This window comes from Schistocerca americana, chromosome 11 (genome assembly GCF_021461395.2).
Source record: "Schistocerca americana isolate TAMUIC-IGC-003095 chromosome 11, iqSchAmer2.1, whole genome shotgun sequence".
Classification (NCBI taxonomy): domain Eukaryota; kingdom Metazoa; phylum Arthropoda; class Insecta; order Orthoptera; family Acrididae; genus Schistocerca; species Schistocerca americana.
In genome coordinates, this window is record NC_060129.1 from 194,607,058 (window position 1) to 194,627,028 (window position 19,971).

Here is a 19,971-nt window from a genome sequence, read left to right on the forward strand (position 1 = left end):
CTGGGTGTGAAAGATAATACATTTGTGACAGAGAAAGCACACATACAACTGTATGAGACAAACTACTGAACAGCACTAATTATGTGCAGAGTGTCATAAAGAGTCTGATTGGCTGATATCTACCATTTGATTTAGCATTCTGTTGCCATAACTATCTACCATTTTTACTCACCCTAAAACTGCCCCTATACCCGATGTGGATGTTGGACCTGTGTCCCTGATGATATCGCATATCTCGCTGCAGTCTCTCATGGGAGTGGCAGTGTTGATGATGATTAACCTGTTGCTGAGCCCTGTGACCCTGTTGGTGCCATTAAAGAGGGGTTTATCTGTTATTACACCTTCTTTATTGCTTCTGTTGGCTATTTTCTCACATTTCGTTGGGAAAGGATGGGCTTGTAGATTTAGGCAGATGATTAGTTTTGTCAATGCAAATTTAACATTCTGCTTAACGTAGTTAATTAACATGCGTACATTTTTTCTAAACTTCTTCCAATGAAACAAAATAAATTAAAAATCCTTACTTAAAGAGAACAGAATCTACGTAGCATTGTGGAGTTTGTCTTAATAGCTTTGATCTGCACAGATTACGTAATAATGGCCAGTTTATGATTCCGAGTGCACAAACTTTAGGTGGTTTGGCACTTGCTCCATGTGGTAGAGAGCCCCAAGCACTATTAAGTGTATCAACTTTATAATAACTGAATTACAAACCATAGTTAAATTTGACATTACATTGTTGGCATCAGTGGTAAAAGTATGAATGTTAGTGTCACTGCAAACTGCCCACAAACAGCAGTGAAAACATGAAGTGAATACAGTGAAATCTACATCTGCATGCAGATGTAGGTACCTGTAATAAGATACTCTGGCTTCTACAGGATACGTAAATACAGAACTCTTGCAGCATGTACGTGAAGAAAGGACTACACAGAATTGCGCTTGAGTCGGTTTGAAAAATAAAAGAAGTTGCAGCTTGGCCATCTAACATCTTCCAGGGACAAATAAAATTTGATTTTCAATATTTTATAAGAGGAGCTCTGTTATTTCACAATCGGAGGTCTGTTCAGAAAATTCAAGAACCTTGTCCACAATTTTTTTCTTCGCTTACCTTTTACCTATTGTGCATGGTCTCCTTTGAAATATCTCCACACTGCTCCCAACATCTTTTCCACTTCCGGAAGTTGTCTCGGTAGACCTCTTGCTGGATCACATGAAGCACTGTCTTCTTTGATCTCGTCTATTGTTGAAAATCATCTTTTCAATGGAGATTTCAACTTTTTTAAATAAAAACTAAGTCCACAGGAGACAGGTGTGGAGCTTAAAGAGGATGAGGCAGCTCAGTGTTTTATTTTTTTGTGCAGTAGTCACACTGTGCGGGTGCATTATCGTGGTGCAAGAGCCACAAATTGTCTCGCCTGTTTCCTTCTCACATATTCGTGTAAGTGTTACAGCACATCCTGATAGTACCATTGATTAACAGTTTGTCCCTGTGGCATGAATTCGTGATGAATTTATACTTCAAAGTCAGAAAACTATCAGCATGGCTTTGACATTTGACATGACCTTAGAAGCTTTTCTTTGGTCTTGGGAGAACTTTTTCCGACCCATTGCAAAGATTTAAACTCGGTCTCAACATGGTAATTGTAGTCCCACATTTCATCACCAGTTATTATTCTCTTAAGAAACGTCTCGTTCTCATTTGCACTACCCAAAAACTCTTCACAGATTGCGAGGCGAAGCTCTTTCTGTTCTTGGCTCGTGACCTGTGAGATAAACTTGGTGGCAACACAATGCATTCGGAGATACTGTGTCAGGATTTCGTGACATGATCCAACTGACATGTTACATTCTTCTGCAATCTCTCGGACAAGCAGTCTTCAATTGCCAAGCACAATTTCACTGATGTTCCTGACATGAGAATCGTTGTTAGACGTCGTAGGGTGTCTAGAACGAGGGTCGCCTTTAACTTTGGTTCAGCCATTTTTAAACGGTGTGAACCATTCATAAAACTGATTATGGCTTAAGTACTCATCACTGTAGCCTTCCTACATCATTTGGTGTGTCTCGATAAAGGTTTTCTTGAGTTTCATTCAAAATTTAGTGCAGACATGTTGCTCCTCTATCTCTACCATCTCAAAATTTGCAAACTGTGCGACAGAACATTCTGCTCTATACGGCACTGAACAGTAACTGATAGGCGTACAACAATGGAACTTCTGACAGTTACATATTAAACACAGGTGTGTGCAGGGATGCATGTCGTTCCACATACCATTTTCACAAAATTACGAATATTTCGGAATTTTTTGAACAGACCTCATTATTACTGACTGAATTTAAAAATTTAAAATTCTGTCATCATGTATTCATTTAGAGATATAATATTACATTAAAGAATTAACACAGTAAGTCAAGTTATAATGTTACAAACAGTGTAAATGTGTTGAGATAGCATAACACTTAGTGCGTCAATAACCCAGACAACTTTCAGCCAGTATTTAAGAATGAGAGCACTTGGCAACTTCTAGCAAACTTCGCATATAATGTCAAACCTTTAAGAAACTTTTTCTCACTGATAACAGCCCCCACCCGCCACACACACACACACACACACACACACACACACACACACACACACACACACACACACACACACCACCGCGACCACACAAAATAATAAGAGAAAGGAAAAAAGTTAATGCCCTATTACAATGCACTAAAACTGCAGCATCTGGCATGGTGTTTTGATTTATTACTTCTTTACTATTAATTCCCTACACAACGCAGTTTGCAGTGTCTTCCATATGTACCACTGAATATACCTGCAAAATTATATTGTATGACATATAGTCAAAGAGACATGCAGACATGCTGTTACGAACATTGAAATGTGTGAAAAACTAGCTTAATGCGTTAATTCATTTGTAATGTAATTAGGTGTGGGAAGGTAAGTTCAATTCTTTAAAGAGTCGGGATGGAGGTTACTCGTTATGTACACTCCTGGAAATGGAAAAAAGAACACATTGACACCGGTGTGTCAGACCCACCATACTTGCTCCGGACACTGCGAGAGGGCTGTACAAGCAATGATCACACGCACGGCACAGCGGACACACCAGGAACCGCGGTGTTGGCCGTCGAATGGCGCTAGCTGGGCAGCATTTGTGCACCGCCGCCGTCAGTGTCAGCCAGTTTGCCGTGGCATACGGAGCTCCATCGCAGTCTTTAACACTGGTAGCATGCCGCGACAGCGTGGACGTGAACCGTATGTGCAGTTGACGGACTTTGAGCGAGGGCGTATAGTGGGCATGCGGGAGGCCGGGTGGACGTACCGCCGAATTGCTCAACACGTGGGGCGTGAGGTCTCCACAGTACATCGATGTTGTCGCCAGTGGTCGGCGGAAGGTGCACGTGCCCGTCGACCTGGGACGGAACCGCAGCGACGCACGGATGCACGCCAAGACCGTAGGATCCTACGCAGTGCCGTAGGGGACCGCACCGCCACTTCCCAGCAAATTAGGGACACTGTTGCTCCTGGGGTATCGGCGAGGACCATTCGCAACCGTCTCCATGACGCTGGGCTACGGTCCCGCACACCGTTAGGCCGTCTTCCGCTCACGCCCCAACATCGTGCAGCCCGCCTCCAGTGGTGTCGCGACAGGCGTGAATGGAGGGACGAATGGAGACGTGTCGTCTTCAGCGATGAGAGTCGCTTCTGCCTTGGTGCCAATGATGGTCGTATGCGTGTTTGGCGCCGTGCAGGTGAGCGCCACAATCAGGACTGTATACGACCGAGGCACACAGGGCCAACACCCGGCATCATGGTGTGGGGAGCGATCTCCTACACTGGCCGTACACCACTGGTGATCGTCGAGGGGACACTGAATAGTGCACGGTACATCCAAACCGTCATCGAACCCATCGTTCTACCATTCCTAGACCGGCAAGGGAACTTGCTGTTCCAACAGGACAATGCACGTCCGCATGTATCCCGTGCCACCCAACGTGCTCTAGAAGGTGTAAGTCAACTACCCTGGCCAGCAAGATCTCCGGATTTGTCCCCCATTGAGCATGTTTGGGACTGGATGAAGCGTCGTCTCACGCGGTCTGCACGTCCAGCACGAACGCTGGTCCAACTGAGGCACCAGGTGGAAATGGCATGGCAAGCCGTTCCACAGGACTACATCCAGCATCTCTACGATCGTCTCCATGGGAGAATAGCAGCCTGCATTGCTGCGAAAGGTGGATATACACTGTACTAGTGCCGACATTGTGCATGCTCTGTTGCCTGTGTCTACGTGCCTGTGGTTCTGCCAGTGTGATCATGTGATGTATCTGACCGCAGGAATGTGTCAATAAAGTTGCCCCTTCCTGGGACAATGAATTCACGGTGTTCTTATTTCAATTTCCAGGAGTGTATTAAAATGATAGCCACAGTGCAGTTTTTATAGATGAGTAGTAATTTTCCACATCCTAATTAGATGTAGTGTACATAGTTATAAGTAAATTAGAAGCTAGCACGTACACAGCACCCATGTTGCTCTCCTGATGCCAGGAACTGACAACGGGGACCCTGTGCAACCAATGCAAGCCCAACTCTTTCCACCTGGCGTCGCAGAACCCGGAGGGCTGCATCAGCTGCTTCTGCATGGGCATCACCGACTCTTGCACCAGCTCCTCCTGGTACCGCAATCAGGTAATGTACTGCTCGCTCTCCTACCTGGCCGTTAACGGGACTTTGAATCCCTGCTGAGCCTGTCTAAAACTTTCTTATTCTTATCTAACAGTGAAACCTAACCTTTACATATAAATTGTGTTCCAGTAACACTGAATGTCTTTCTGCGCTTCTTACAAAACTTTAGAACAGAAGCATTAGAACTATTTTTAATTCGTATGTTTTCTCAGTGCAGCCCAATAGTAATTGTCATAGTTTATTGTTATGCAGCAATTTCAGTGCCACAGATCTTTCTCAGGTGCTACTGCTATTTAAAAGGGTTATTATGAATTATTACAAGGTTTCAACACTTGTTACTTTTCTTTAACTTTAATTCACAATATTCTCAGTACCTTTTTTATATTCAGATCCTCTGTCTCTCTACCAACTCCATACAGATGCTTGCTACTATGGTAGTTTATTCATCTGTCCAGCCATTCACATTGTGTCCCATAAATTGCAAGGTTTCTCTTCAAAGTAGTATGGGTGCCTATTGCGCCATTCATTAATCTATTGGCTTTGAACTCCTAGGAAACTCAATGAAAGACCACCTCTCTGGAACTATTTCACAGTAATATTACTCTCTCTCGCTCTCTCTCTCTCTCTCTCTCTCTCTCTCTCTCTCTCTCTCTCTTTTTCCATAAAAATATTAGCCCCCTTATAGCTTTGAAGTACTTTTCTCATTTGGTTTTTTCATAAATATACAATTCAAAATTAAGAAGAGGGTTGATTATTTTCTCTTGTAGAACAGACACATCAGTCTCAACAACCAAGAGCAAAAAACTGTTAAGTGTCAAATGTAGATGACTTATTAGCAAATAATGCATTAATACAAAACATTTTAATCACATTGATTGACTTGTGCTGTGTAACAGGATCAACTATAGTTTTTCAACACATATTTTTACCCAGATCCTTGAGATAAATATTACTCTGCCAATAGTTTACCTTTGTTTATAGTTGGGTAAGGTACAGTCATTCTCCAACGGTTGCTTTTATTTTGACTCGTAGCTGGCTTAAGTGATAATACTGGTCTTCCATTCATGTTAGCCTTGTACTAACAATACTAATTTTGTAATAAATTAAATAATCATACTTGTGATGATGCTTTTCAATAGCACTGTCAAAATATTTTTACAGATAATTGCCATGATCTCACCGAGGATGAAGGTAATTTTTACCTCTTTCCCCAGCAAACTACTTCACATTATGATACTTTTTCAAGCATTGACTTTCTTTGTGTGTAAATGATAACACTTTCACCATTTGAATATTCTTTTATTTTGTTTTGAACACTGTTGCAGCTTTTTGTCTCTATATGCATTTGTTATTATTGTATTGGTAATTGCTCACATTGCTTGTGGTAGCAGATGTGAATGTGCTTTATCATGAGATACAGTGATCATCGTGTCAACACCATTTATGTCTTAAACCAAACCTCCAAATTCAATTTCGTGCTTCGCCATCAACAGATTGTATGCTGCTGCTGAATTTTGACCTCGACTTATTGTTGTTGTATAATCAAATATTGATATGAATTACTTGACATGTGCTACTGCTAATTGCCACAGGATGGTAATGAATCCCTGTGGTATAGAGCTCAAATTACAACAGTGCTCTAAACGAAATAAAAGAACAGTTAAATGTCGAAAGTGTTAACATTTAGACAATAGTATATGGCTGTAACTCCCAAAAATAGCAAACTCAACTTCCTTTTTATCAAACCTGAAGCCGAGGCTTGGTATGTCTGGGCGTAGTTATTTGCATTTGAATTTACCTATTTCATAGTTGTCATTTGGAAGATTTTCCATTTGATTTTGTAACAGTTTGTGGTGTAGATTAAAGATAGCACCTGATCCAGAAGTAGGTTTCGATTTCTGATACTTTTCCAGCGTGCCTCTTAAAAGCTGTAACTGGGTATTGACTCATCACCCCAGCTGCATACCTGTAAAAACAACTTCTGTCAAATGTAGATAATTAATGAGAGCTGCAGTGTAAACCCTTGTTTGCGTAGCATAACAAGCAGCTAGACATCCAGTAATACATTCTTTTGTATGTTTTTGTAAGTTATTAACAGGTTGTGAGTTATCTGTTTTACCGATTATCTGTACATAATGAAACAATTTCTTAACAAGTAAAGCTGAAGCCGTAAGTACAGAGTTATTCTAAATGATGGGCCCATTTTCAAAAATTGGTATATATTCAAGTACAAATCCAAAATGAATTAGCTTTATACCAATGAAAAGAGGAAGTTTCAAAGTTTTAGGTCGGTGGGGGTGGGCAAGCGGTGATGGTTTTAGAAGCGGCCGGTAGACTTCGCACGGCAGTAGGGCCATCATTCCGTTTTACTGTCAGTTGTGAGTGAGATGGCAACTGGAGCACAAGGTTTTCTGCATTCTTGAGTTCGGAAAAAGTGATTCGCAAATTCCAGTGCAGCGGGCATTTCGTACCAATTGGTATTCAACCACCAACTCACAAAAGCATTAACCGTTGGTTTAAGCAATTTAAACAGACTGGGAGTGTGTGCATAAGAAAAAGCACATGCCGACCGCGTGTGTCAGAGGACGATGTCCGATGGATTCAAGCAAGTTTTGTGCACAGTCCCAGTAAGTCTACCAATAGAGCCAGTTGAGAACTTGGAGTACCCAAACCAACTGCATGGAAAGTTCTGTTCTGAGACGATGTTTGCTGTACAAGCCCTACCGATTACAACTTGTGCAGGCTCTCAACCCCAATGACAAAGAGAAGTGTCTCGCATTTTGAGCTTATGTGCTAGCAGAGATGGAGGATGACACATTTCTACAGCATGTAGGTCAGTTGCTTGATTTGTTGGAAAAGACCAAACAGGAAGGTCATCAGTGTCATCGAATTATGGAAGTACGGGGTAGGAAGTCGGCTGTACCATTCTGAGGGAACTATCCCGGCATTTGCCTGAAACTATAGGGAAATTGTGGAAAACCTGAATCAGCATGGCTCTATGCACAATTGAACCTTCATCCTCCCGAATGCGAGTCAGGTGTACTGACCGCTGTGCAACCTCGCTCAATCTGCAGTGTGTAATCTTTAGCGATGAAGCGACATTCACCTTAGTGGAAAAGTCGATAGATACAGTGTTCGTATACGGGGTTTGGAAAATCCTCATTCACCATTACGAAAGAGACACACCGAAGATCAACGTGTTCTGCGCCGTATCCCGTACAAAGATTTACGGACAGTTTTTCTTTGCGGAAAGAACTGTAACGGGAATCACATAACTGGACATGTTATGGAAGATTCCCAGGGCTTCATTTTCCAACAGGATGGAGCTCCACCCCATTGGTACTGTGATGTACAAGGCATTTTGAATGACTCCCTTCCTCAGCACTGGCTATGCACTTCCGACCGAGATTTCTCGATCTCACACCCTGTGACTATTTCTTACGGTGTTATTCTTACGAGCTTATGTGAACGAAGCTGCTTACGTCCTGCCTCTACCAACCACTCGGAACGATCTGCGGAACCGGATCACTGCTGCCCTGCTCTCGGTAACAGCAGATACGCTTTTGCGTGTGTGGGACGAGTTTGGCTACTGCGTAGATGTTTGCCATGCAGCCAATGGTGGCCACATTGAACGCCTATAACATTTATCACACTTCTAATTATTAAATAATTATTAAAACTAATAAATTACAAATTATTAAATTTATTAAATTGTTATCAAACATTGTGAAAAACTTAGAAACTTGCTCTTTTCATAGCTTTCATAGCTTGTTCATTTTTGAATTGTACTTGAATAAATACGAAGTCTTGAAAACGGGTTCATCATTTAGATTAACCCTGTACTCTCTTACAATTAGAATGACAATTTTAGTTTAGAATACTTTATTATGCATATGCACGTTTTACCACCAGAATCACACTATCAGAAATGGTCATATCTTGTGAAATAGCCAATGTGAGAAGGTTCCAACATATTCAGTTTCTGGAAATCCCTGAACATTTCCAGTGTAATGTATGGTATTTTTTAGGCTCCGGACACAAAGCTATACCTCGCTGTAGGAAGAAAGGAGAAAATTGTAGAATTCTCTGCTCAAGATGGCTTTTAAAGTTACAGTAGTGAGGAATTTGGTGCTGCTACACACCTGACTGATCGATATGGAGATGTAGATCAGTACACATATACGTGTGTTTGAATAACAGTGGCTGTGGGTTGGGACTTGAAGACCTTAAGTGAAATGAGCACATACAACAAATATTAGGAAAAAACAGATTCCATAATAAGCCTCATAGGAAGAAATGTAATTGATCCATTAAAGAAGCAGCTTACAAAACACTTCTTCAGGGCCCACTACAGGGTTGGTTTTGTTGTGTCTAGACAAGACAGCCTAGACACAATGAGAGGAAGCCGAAAGGCACGCGCTTAAACTCACGCAGGCTGGCGTGAGGTCTGAAACAGGATACGTATTGAATGCTATAAAGAAAAGTACGTAGCTTCTGGAATACTTAACTTTAATCCATAATTGTATAACATGGCTCTTGATGATACAGGCTTTATAAGATAACCAGCAAAAGATAAATGGCGCCTTGCTAGGTCGTAGCAATTGACGTAGCTGAAGGCTATGCTAACTATAGTCTCGGCAAATGAGAGCGTAATTGTCAGTGAACCGTGGCTAGCAACGTCGGCTGTACAACTGGGGCGAGTGCTAGTACGTCTCTCTAGACCTGCCGTGTGGTGGCGCTCGGTCTGCTATCACTGACAGTGGTGACACGTGGGTCCGGCGTATACTAATGGACCGCGGCCGATTTAAAGGCTACCACCTAGCAAGTGTGGTGTCTGGCGGTGACACCACAGGTTTCATACAAGTGATAGGGAAGATCTGATGAAGAGGGGTGCATTTCATTGTGGGATCACTTAGTCGATGTTACAGCTTTATGGAGATGCTCACAAACTCCAGTCGCAGATATTGCAAGAGAGGTGTACATCACATAGAGGGTTACTGTTGAAATTCTGATAAAGTACGTTCCAGGAAGAGTCAGGCAGCGTATTACTTCCTCCCTCATACATCTTGTGAAATAGCCACGATGAGAAAATTGGAGGAGTTAGAACTATTAATGAAGCTGTACTGACAATGATTCTTCCCACGTCCCAAACACAAATGGAGCAGGGAGGGTGGATTAGTTAGTGGTATGAGAAGGACACACTGTTAGGTGGCTAGTGGAGTGTAGGTGTAGATATTACCCTTACAGTCATATTCAGTAAGCTGCTAGTTCTGTTTCAGTATCTTTTTTTCTTAGTGACACACATAAGCTACTGAAGTGCACAGAGACATGAAATTGAGTGTGTTGAGCTGTAGTTTCAGTTACAATCTTGTTGAATTTGTGCCGACAATGTCTAACACAGTAATGGGGAGATTGGCGGATAGCAGTGTCATCTCAACTTCCACAACTTTAGGAAGTGGTGAATAATTCTCAGAGCCGTGACCGAGTGACACCTCACATAAATAGGAGAAAGCCAGACATGTCAGTAAATGGCATCGATCAGATTCTTACAGTTTTCATCTAAACTGTTTGTTTGTCTCTTCTTCATTGTAAAGCTACAACTTAGCATAACATTTATCTTGGAAACTTGAAGGTGTCATCTAAGTACTTCAAAGTATTCTACTTCAGAAATGGAGTTGAAATTAAGAATGAAAGAATATGAATGGTACAGTTCACTGATGACTTTGCTATTTTTATGAAAGTTACCAAGATTCACAGGACATCTTGAATGCAATGAGCACAGAAAACAGATTGAGAGTGAACCACATAAGGATGAGCAGAATGAGGAGTAGCAGAATTGAGATAAGCGAGTAATTTTATCAAAATTAGAGACCACGAAGTAGACAATGTGAAGCAATTCTGCTAGCTTAGAAGCAAAATACCACATGATGGTGAAGCAAAATTCCATGAATATATTGAGGTACAGCTGGTGTAAATATGTTGAAATGCTAAATTACAAAATTTACCTGATATCACCCGGAAAACATGGTGTTACCATCAATCGTAGCACTACTTTCACACCACATTATTGAGATACGAATGGTCAGTATAAAATTTTAATTAACAGCTTCAGAATATTAAGTAATGTAATTCATTTGTTTGTTTGTTTACAGTTACATGTCTGCAGCCACGGTACACGTTAAAGTCCCTCCAATACAGTATTATAGCACGCCGCTAGAGGCAACAAAACAAAATGGGTGCAGACCACTAATAAAATGGCATTTCATGCAGTAATTCGTTTTCCATATCAGTGGACATGTTGCAGAAGTGTCAAGCCAATCCAGATCACTTCGGCAACCGTATCGATTAGCCTGAAGCAAATGTATCATTTTCCACTACTGCTGAAAAAGAATTGTCGCATGATGTACTTTACCGCTAGGCACCGCCATTTTGTTTTGGCATTCCCTGGTACTGTGATGAGAGGGATTTCAATGTGTACTACAACTGCAGGCATTTCTACCTGCAAATGAACAAAAAAATTGTATATTTTATCTTTTCTGGATGTATGATGATTTTGAAATGTTCTCAGGTATTTAGCTGGGTAGCATCATTGAAATGATGCGCTCTTTCAGCAAGCTGACTTGTTGCTATGTTCAGGCAGAACTGATGTGTCAGAACTATCTGAAGATGATAAAAAGTCAACTTGTCAAAATATCGCACCATTTTGATGATGCCATTTGATTGAATACCTGTGAACTTTTCAAAAACAAAAAATTAATTATGAAACCTTATTTTTTTAGGTTGATAATTAAAACCTTATAACTACCCCTGGTACAATGGATTCTTGTGATTATTTCCATGCAATAAGACAAAATGTTCTACATATCCATGATCCAAAACAAATCTTGTATTTGGTTACAGAGAGTAAAGAAAGAAAGTAAAGGAGTGTAAAGAGTTCACACTTATAGATAAACATTACTAAATTCTTCTCTCCTGTGTATATGCTAGTTTACTTTTAGAATGCTGTAAAAGTCTTGCATATTGCAGCTTTTAAGTTATTCACATTTTATAGGTAAGAAATATATTTTTAAATTTTATTTGTGTTCCAGATAACATCAGCATTCACACGCGACGCACAGGATTTCAAGCTTGTTGATGACCCCCTCAACCTGGACCGACCCATAACAGAAGGTCTGCGTGTTGACCCTGTGGCCAGGGAGCTGGTCTTCCAAGATTTCTCCAGGCGCAGCCCTCTAGTAAGTACTCATTCATTTATTTCACTCATTCATGTCTCCTTCCACATATTGCATGATGGAGGAGAACCTTTAGGGATGTATAACAAGGAAATTTACACAAAAACAGGTAGAAGAGACTGCTGCAGGTTACCATTGTAAAGCATAGGAACAAGAAGTTGTGGCTAGATCTTAATTCTGGAAGCCTTTTCTGCAGCCAAAAAGCATTGCATTGTTTCTCCAGTTGTCTGTCTTCTCTCTTTCGTCCAGCTGCTGTTCTACATTTCCTCTCCTTGGAAACTCTTGGAATTGTGGATCAGTAATCTCTACTCTGACCGGTTTGAGATGTCCTGCAATGTTCTTGAGGTCCTTCCTTACTTCCTTCAACCATTTATCAAAACATTCAGGATGCTTCCATCCTGAACAGGTGTCCACAGTTGTCATTTCTTTATTGACTCAATCAACCGTTCATTATCCTTGTATAACTCTTCTCTTCCTCAAAGTCTATACTGTCTGTTGTCCTTGGCACCATTATTTTGCAAAGAATCTTGTACTCAAACTTCTTGACTTCTCTCAGTTCAGCCTGTCCTGTCATTCTTTTAGTGCATCCTCTGTGGGTCAGAGATGAGAGAATGAGTCAGTTCGAAACTAGTCACCAAGTATATATACTTCAGCTGTGATGTTTTGGTTAATAAATGCTCCATGAAATATTAAAAAAGGTTATTGATCCTATATCAACAAAATATCGAGACTGAAAAAAAAATTTCTAGAGATAGCCTTATTTTGTCAGACATGCATCCTACAAAAAGCAGTGGCCATGTTCTTTCGCCTGCTGTCATTGTCTTGTTTTTCATCAGTTTTCATTTTCACTGTCTCACCGAGGTATATGAAGCTATCCACTTTTTCTGTTTTATCGTACTCTGTTGTCAGGTGATGAGGTGCTATTCAGGTATTAAAAATACTGGATATAAGCTCTGCCTATTATGCAAAACACTGTTTTTTTCATTTGATCCAAACATGTTTCAGTTTCTCTGTTCCATAATAGGTGGATTTTATTTATTAAAGTCTGTGAAATGTGAACATATTTTTAGTGATAAGTGACTACAAAAATCAGGCCTAAAGAATGGCTTTTGTTGAAGACCTTTTTGGCCAAAGCTTTCTTGCTGACAGTCTTTTTGTTGTGCCTATCTGCTTTTCAGCATCTCCGCTATATGGTGAGTAGCAACTATCCTCTTCGTATGTTATCATTATTCCGTCCTGAATTTTCCATTGGTTTGCCATCATTCCATCCTGGATTTTCCATTGGTTGATGTGAGTTTAGTTTGCAAATTAACACATCACCTTGTTGGTGTGCCAAGATATTTCATGCATCAGTTTGCAAGATAAAATGTAAGTAATAGCAGATTGTTTTCATTTACGTTCCCATGAGTTATAGAGAAGTGCACACAAATACTACCCGTCTTTTCGGAATTTTGTTTGTAACATACACTTTTCAGTTGTGCAAGTGAATACTGATTGGGGTAGGATGCACAATAGCAACATTTACACTGTGTTTTGGAGAAGTGAAAAGTGTTCGTTACAAAAATAAAGTTCTGAAAATTTGTGTAGTATTTGTGTATACTTCTCAATAATTCACGGGAACTCAAAAGAAAACGGATCTGCCAAAACAGAATGTAAGTAATAGCAAGTACATGCGTTGGTACAGCAAAATTATTTTTAAATATAAATCAGTGTGTTAACTCGCCAATTAATTCACATCAACATCATTTAGTTGCATCGTTTGATGCTACCAGTGCACAATAATGCACAAATAGTCCGGCAGAAATGTATAATGCAAAATTGAGATAATGACAAAACAAACAAGGACTGTTCTTTAGGACTAATTTTCGTAGATTAGTAGTCACTCAAAATGTGTTCACATTTCACAGATTTTAATAAATAAAACCCACTTATGATGGCACAGAGGTGGTGAAACATGTTTGAGTTACATGAAAAAACAGTGTTTTGCATAGCAGGCGGACCTTGTATCCAATAATTTTAACTGCAAAAACCTCATATACAAGAGCACCAAGTCCAACTGATGAAAATTCAGGTGTTGCTTATGAACCTTGTTTTCTCAAAATAAATTTGTAGGTCAGCTTTGTCTGCCTATTCCTTTAGCATATTTATCTGTTCCACTAGTGTCTCTGTTTCTGGACAGGATCACCAGGTCATCAGCAAAGTCTTTGCTCTTCCATTGTGAACTTCCTCGTAACACTGGTCTTTGATCCTCAGTTGTGAACTTTGTCCAGTAGCCCTTTCATGGCTAATTCTTTTCCCATTCTCAAATGACTCTCTCTAAGATGCAATTGACCATTATGGTAATTGCTGCTTCGTTACTTTATATGTGTTAGGAGAAAAACAGCTACTTTAAAATACCCACTGCTCCTCCTCCTCTCATGCTTAGCTGATGTTATTATGTAACATTTCAATAAAAGCATTGGAGCTGTAGACAAACTACTATTAGCTGTCTCTGTACTGAAAAAAAAATCAGAATCTAAAACAAATATTAGTGCTATGGAGAATTCACTTTCTTGTCTTCAGACTGAACACTGCAAAAACTACAATGGCAAGAAATCGTGTATCTTTAGTGTCACACGTTTTGTAACTTGTGATTCCCATTCTAATGGAGATTTTGATGTTTTTCAGGTGTACTACTGGATGCTGCCCCCGCAGTTCCTGGGAGACAAGGTGACCTCGTACGGTGGATACCTGAACTACACGGTGCGCTACGTCCCAGCCCCCGGCGGCCAGAGCTCCAGGAACAATGCCCCAGATGTCGAGCTCATCAGCGTGAGTGCCTCTCTCTCCTAACGACTTCAAAATGTTCTCGTCACACTGTGTGCGATCTAGGAGGTTCGTCGTCTTAAGAAGAATTCTTTCAAATTGTGTGATGTCTAATAAAGGGGAGTACTTGTAAAACAAGTGTGGAAGGGAGAAATGTGAAGTTGTCAGATTGAGAAAAAGGCAGAGGTAAAATTGGATTAATACCTCAAATTGGACTGTAAAAGTAGAATAAGGCTCTTACCTAGTTTTTGTAACTGATATTTCCTTTTTCAGGGAGGAAGGTTTGGAAGGATAGGTTGGGAAGGAAGGGTAGGCCTCTTAAACCTCAGGATAACTGGGATTCGCCCTGAATGAGTGCAGAAAATGTCACAAAACCACACTCCAGGCTGGCAGGTGCATCAAACATCCACGTGTAACTAGCACTCATACAAGGAAAGCATAATGTGCAGAAATGGTTAGCTAAAGCCCAAGGGAGTGGAGTATAAGCTGTTTCGAAACTGCCTGATGGGTTAGAACTGTGTACTGGGCTCAAATGTGAATCCAGAACCTTTACTGGCAGAAGTGGAGCTGTGAGGGCAGGTCACGAGTTGTGGTTGGATAGCTCACTCATTGGACCACTCTCTCGCAAAAGGCAAGGTACCCAGGTTGGAGCCCTCGTCTGGCACACAGTTTTATTTTCCCAGGAGATTTTGAAACAGTGCACACTCTGTAAACAGATAGAAAAAGAACAGAGGGGGAAACAGAAGAGAAACCATGCAAAGTTCTTTGTTAGCAGGTATTAACGTCAGGTCAGCAGTATGCGACGGTACGTTAGGAAGAAAGTGGCCGTATCTGGAGTTTACGGAAATCAGTGTCGTGTGGGAAGATCTGAGTGGCCACTGCAGTGTAGCAGTTGCAGACACTCGGGCCCTCTACAGAGAATGTTCGGCAACAGGCACAGTTCTCGTACATCCGGAAACACCGTTAAGTGGCACGCTACACAGAGTTTCTCTCTTTGCAGTCGAACGACATCAAGCTGATGTACTTCGGGCGCGACCAGATCGAGGCGGACCGGCCGCAGACCGTTTCGGTGCCACTGCTGGAGCAGTACTGGCAGCGCAACGACGGGCAGCAGACGCACCGCGACCACATCATGATGGCGCTCGCCGACGTCCAGGCCATCCTCGTCAAGGCCACCTACACCACCAACACCCGCGAGGCTGCGTGAGTGCTGTGTTTTTTCTATTATATCATATGGCCCTCTGCAGCAACTTTTGTATGTCGAAAACTCAAGTGCATTTTGAGATTGAGAGTGAGTCTAAATTAAAATTTGTTCATTATCAATGTTTTTAGACAACACTAGAAACTGTGGAGAAGCAAGAAGTGAATGTCTCAGGGCTATAGTTCATGCATGGCACAAAGTGACCATCAGTCATTACAATGTTTCAGTTCCTACCATGTTGACCATATTCAGTGTCATCATCATCGGCTCAAAGAGTTCTTTGTTAGCCTCGACCTTCTTTAAATTACTCTAATATTCGTTCCTATCTAGTGCCAAACTCCTTCAATCATGAATTCCAGCTTTTCTTATTTCTTCCCTGATACCTCCCTTCCATCTTAGCTGTGGTCTTCCAACTCTACATTGAATATTTTCTTGACGATTCTGTCGTAAGCTATAGTATGTGTGTTGCCCAGTCCAGCCTTTTAATTCTGCTATCACAGACAATGTCTTCTTCATTATATACACTATACAAAGTTAAATGATAACTGTTTATAATCTCAATATGTGTCCTGCCCCTTCCAGTCTTAATATATATCCTGCCAATTCCCGTCTTCTAATGAACAGACATTGTCTTGTTTATTATATAGATTGTACAGGGTGTAAATGATCACTGTTTACAATGTACCACAATGGTGTGGGATAGTAGAGACGAGCTATGTGATATAGGACAATCGGGACTCAACAAGTGAGGAAACAACCCCAAATTGGCCTACAAAATTCACATAAGCTACAGTGTATACATGCCTTGTTACATTTTTTATATCCTCTTTCTCTCTTACACCACGGTCTTAGATGGCTGTTTTGTTAACACTGTTGATTTAAACTTTACTGTAAGGGTAATGAAAGAAAAAAGACTTCTGTAAACGTTATACAAAAATTGATTATATTTACTATTTGTTCTAAACATTAATCCTTACAAGCACAATAGTTTTGTAGTAAGGAGGCCAGACAAACAAAATGATTTAATTGTTAATTTTGTGCTGTTAGAATTCACAACATTTGGAGGTAAAATTTAGGCAAGTGGAAGAACAGAGGGAAGGTCGATTTTAGTAAGAAAAGAAATGAAGTACCGTTGTGTGGTGCACATACAGTGAAGCTTAGGTGTCTTTTGTAGACCAATTTGAACCTTTTTCAGACTTGATTGACCATTACGTGTCCCGTATGAATTAGTTTGTCTGAAATTCACCTACCTCTGTGGTACACCGTAAACAATTATTGTCTATACTCAGAATAATTCGTAGTTGAATTTCCTCCTCCTGACACCATATTCTTTCACTAGTCCAAGAATTCGCCTCAAGATCTTTCTTTAAAGTATGCCAAGTTGCTTTTCATCCAATTTCATTAATGTCCACATTTCAGTGCTGTATGTTAGCACCAGCCTCAGTAATATCTTATGCATCATAACTTCAGTTTTCCTGAACAGTGGCTTAGATTTCGGATATTTTCTGAGGCCACAGTACAACTTGTTGGCATTCAATATTTGTTTCTGGATTTCAGAGCTGACATTGTTCTTACAGTTTAGATAAGTGAAACTAAATACGTCAGACTTACGTGAACCAATTTCTATTTCAGCATTAGGATACTCTTTCTTAGTTACATGGCTTCCTTAGTTACAGTCATTTATGTGTTGATTTATCTTAGTAGCAGCTCTTTCAAGATTTATAGGCTTCTTTCATTGTTCTTCATGTTTTGCAATTATACCAGTATCGTATGCATATGTTAGCAACAGAACTGATTGGTTATCCTTCTTGTATCGATGCCTAAACCTCTTATAACCTTTCCGAAGGTTATATTAAGCAGAAGGCAGGACAGTGAATCTCTCTGCCATTCTCTTACTCATACTTACATTTTTGTGCACAGCACATAATAACACATTCTCTATCTTAACTTCACTTTTACTAACGCGATCAATTTCTCAGGAATCTCCAACTTTCTGTCAGTACTGTCTCAGGCTGATCTGCAGTCTGTAAAGAGGTGATATACGTCAATCCCAAACTCTTTACATTTTTCAAGTATTTTTCCATACTGTGAAGATCCGATCAACAGCAGACCTTCTTTGACGAAATTGACATCGATAGGCACCGACAGCATTTTCAGTATAGGCTGCATGTCTGCTCGAGAGGATGTCGGAGAATATTTTATATGCAGTAGATAATAGGCAAATTCCCCTGTTCCTTGCCCAATTTAAATATATTTTCGTTATAGAGGTGGTGACCACGTTAGTGTCTGTTGTACATTACGGAAGGGAAGTTGATAAGTTTTCTGCAGATGTTCTGTAAACAATTTTGGAAGTTCCTTTTAGTATTTCTGTTGAGAAGAATTCAGCCGGTTATACACTGTTTTCTTTTTCCCGCCCGGCAGACTGATCCGGGTAACAATGGATATAGCCGAGGAGCGCAACACCGGCCAGCAGCGCGCTTTCCCGGTGGAACAGTGCGCGTGCCCCGTGGGATACCGCGGCCTGTCCTGTGAAGACTGTGATGCGGGCTACACGCGCTCCTTCGAAGGTCTCTACCTCGGACTGTGCGAGCCCTGCAACTGCAACGGACACTCCGACGAGTGCCACCCGGAGGAAGGAACTTGCTATGTGAGTGCACTCAGAGATGTCCAATTACAAATAAAAGCTTCCTATTATCTACCACCAACAAGGAAGTTGTTAGGCAGGGTTCCTGTTTAGTGTAAAGTACTTTAAATTTCAAATACTAACAAAGAGATAGAGGGGCTGGCTAGTACTTACCTCAGCTCAGCACACCCGACAGATACACACAACAGAACAGAAAATTTACATTCCTAGCTTTCGGAACATTGTTCCTTCATCAGGGAGGAGAGAGGGGAAAAAAGGGAAGAAGGGAAAGTGGATTCAGTTACTCACAACCCAGGTTATGAAGCAACAGGGAAGGTAAACAGGGAGGGTAGTAAGGATGGAGGCATGGTCGTCAGAGGGAAGCCTCCATCCTTACTACCCTCCCTGTTTACCTTTCCCTGTTGCTTCATAACCTGGGTTGTGAGTAACTGAATCCACTTTCCCTTCTTCCCTTTTTTCCCCTCTCTCCTCCCTGATGAAGGAACAATGTTCCGAAAGCTAGGAATGTAAATTTTCTATTCTGTTTTGTGTATCTACTGTTCTGTTTTGTGTATCTATCGGCTGTACTGAGCTGAGGTAAGTACTGGCCAGACCCTCTATCTCTTTGTTAGTATTTGTTTCACATCTTTATATGAGATTTTCCGTTAATCCTTTAGTACTTTAAATTTCATCATTTGAATAGGCTAGTTACAAAGATGACCAACTCCTCTTTATAGAACTGGTCAGGAGAGGGAAAATCTACCTTAGATATAATTCCACATAACTTCTAAGTTGAAATTTTTTTCTAAAGATTAGTAGCACGTTTGAAGTAATGTTTGTGTAATAATCCTACCTTTTCCATTGCAGGTGTTGTTGGGTTTTCACCCACAACCCTGGGCTTCATACTCTATACTTATGATTTCTGGAGAGAAGTGTCTCATCACTTAACCCCTACCTACCCTGCACCCCATCCCCTCCCACTCCCTATTTTCTAAGTGATAAAATTTTCTGATACTTAGGAAGTGTGATCACAAATGATGGCAAGATAGTAGAGGAAATTAGGGAAGGAGTACAAGAACAAATGGCATCTAGTTGAGTGGAAGCTGTATTCTGTGGAACAGACACAACCAAAATGAATGTAACAAAGTTATCTGTCCATCTTATTACAAACCCATTCTAGCATATTTAGCATTCTAGCATATGTAGCAGGTACATGGGCTGCAACAAAAAGGGAAGAGAATAGAATGTAAGCAGCAGAGTTGAAACTTTTTAGGAGATATCAGGCACAAGATGAGTGGATAGAATGGGGTACAAGCAGATCAGAAAAAGGATGGCAATCTCAAAACTTAAGAACAAGATAGGAACAACAGAGCTTAACAGATATATGATGAGACTTGGAGAGTAGAGAATTAAA

The 19,971-nt window shown here is 40.8% G+C and overlaps 1 protein-coding gene across 1 annotated transcript in view; it reads left to right on the forward strand.

The window, feature by feature from the left end:
- Positions 1–19,971, forward strand: part of LOC124553582 (basement membrane-specific heparan sulfate proteoglycan core protein) — a 799,417-nt gene that overhangs the window by 602,009 nt on the left and 177,437 nt on the right. The window contains exons 39-43 of the mRNA XM_047127431.1: positions 4,559–4,699; positions 11,785–11,931; positions 14,596–14,739; positions 15,734–15,936; positions 18,356–18,581. Of these exons, the coding sequence (XP_046983387.1) occupies positions 4,559–4,699; positions 11,785–11,931; positions 14,596–14,739; positions 15,734–15,936; positions 18,356–18,581 (861 nt within the window). The remainder of the gene's footprint in view (positions 1–4,558; positions 4,700–11,784; positions 11,932–14,595; positions 14,740–15,733; positions 15,937–18,355; positions 18,582–19,971) is intronic.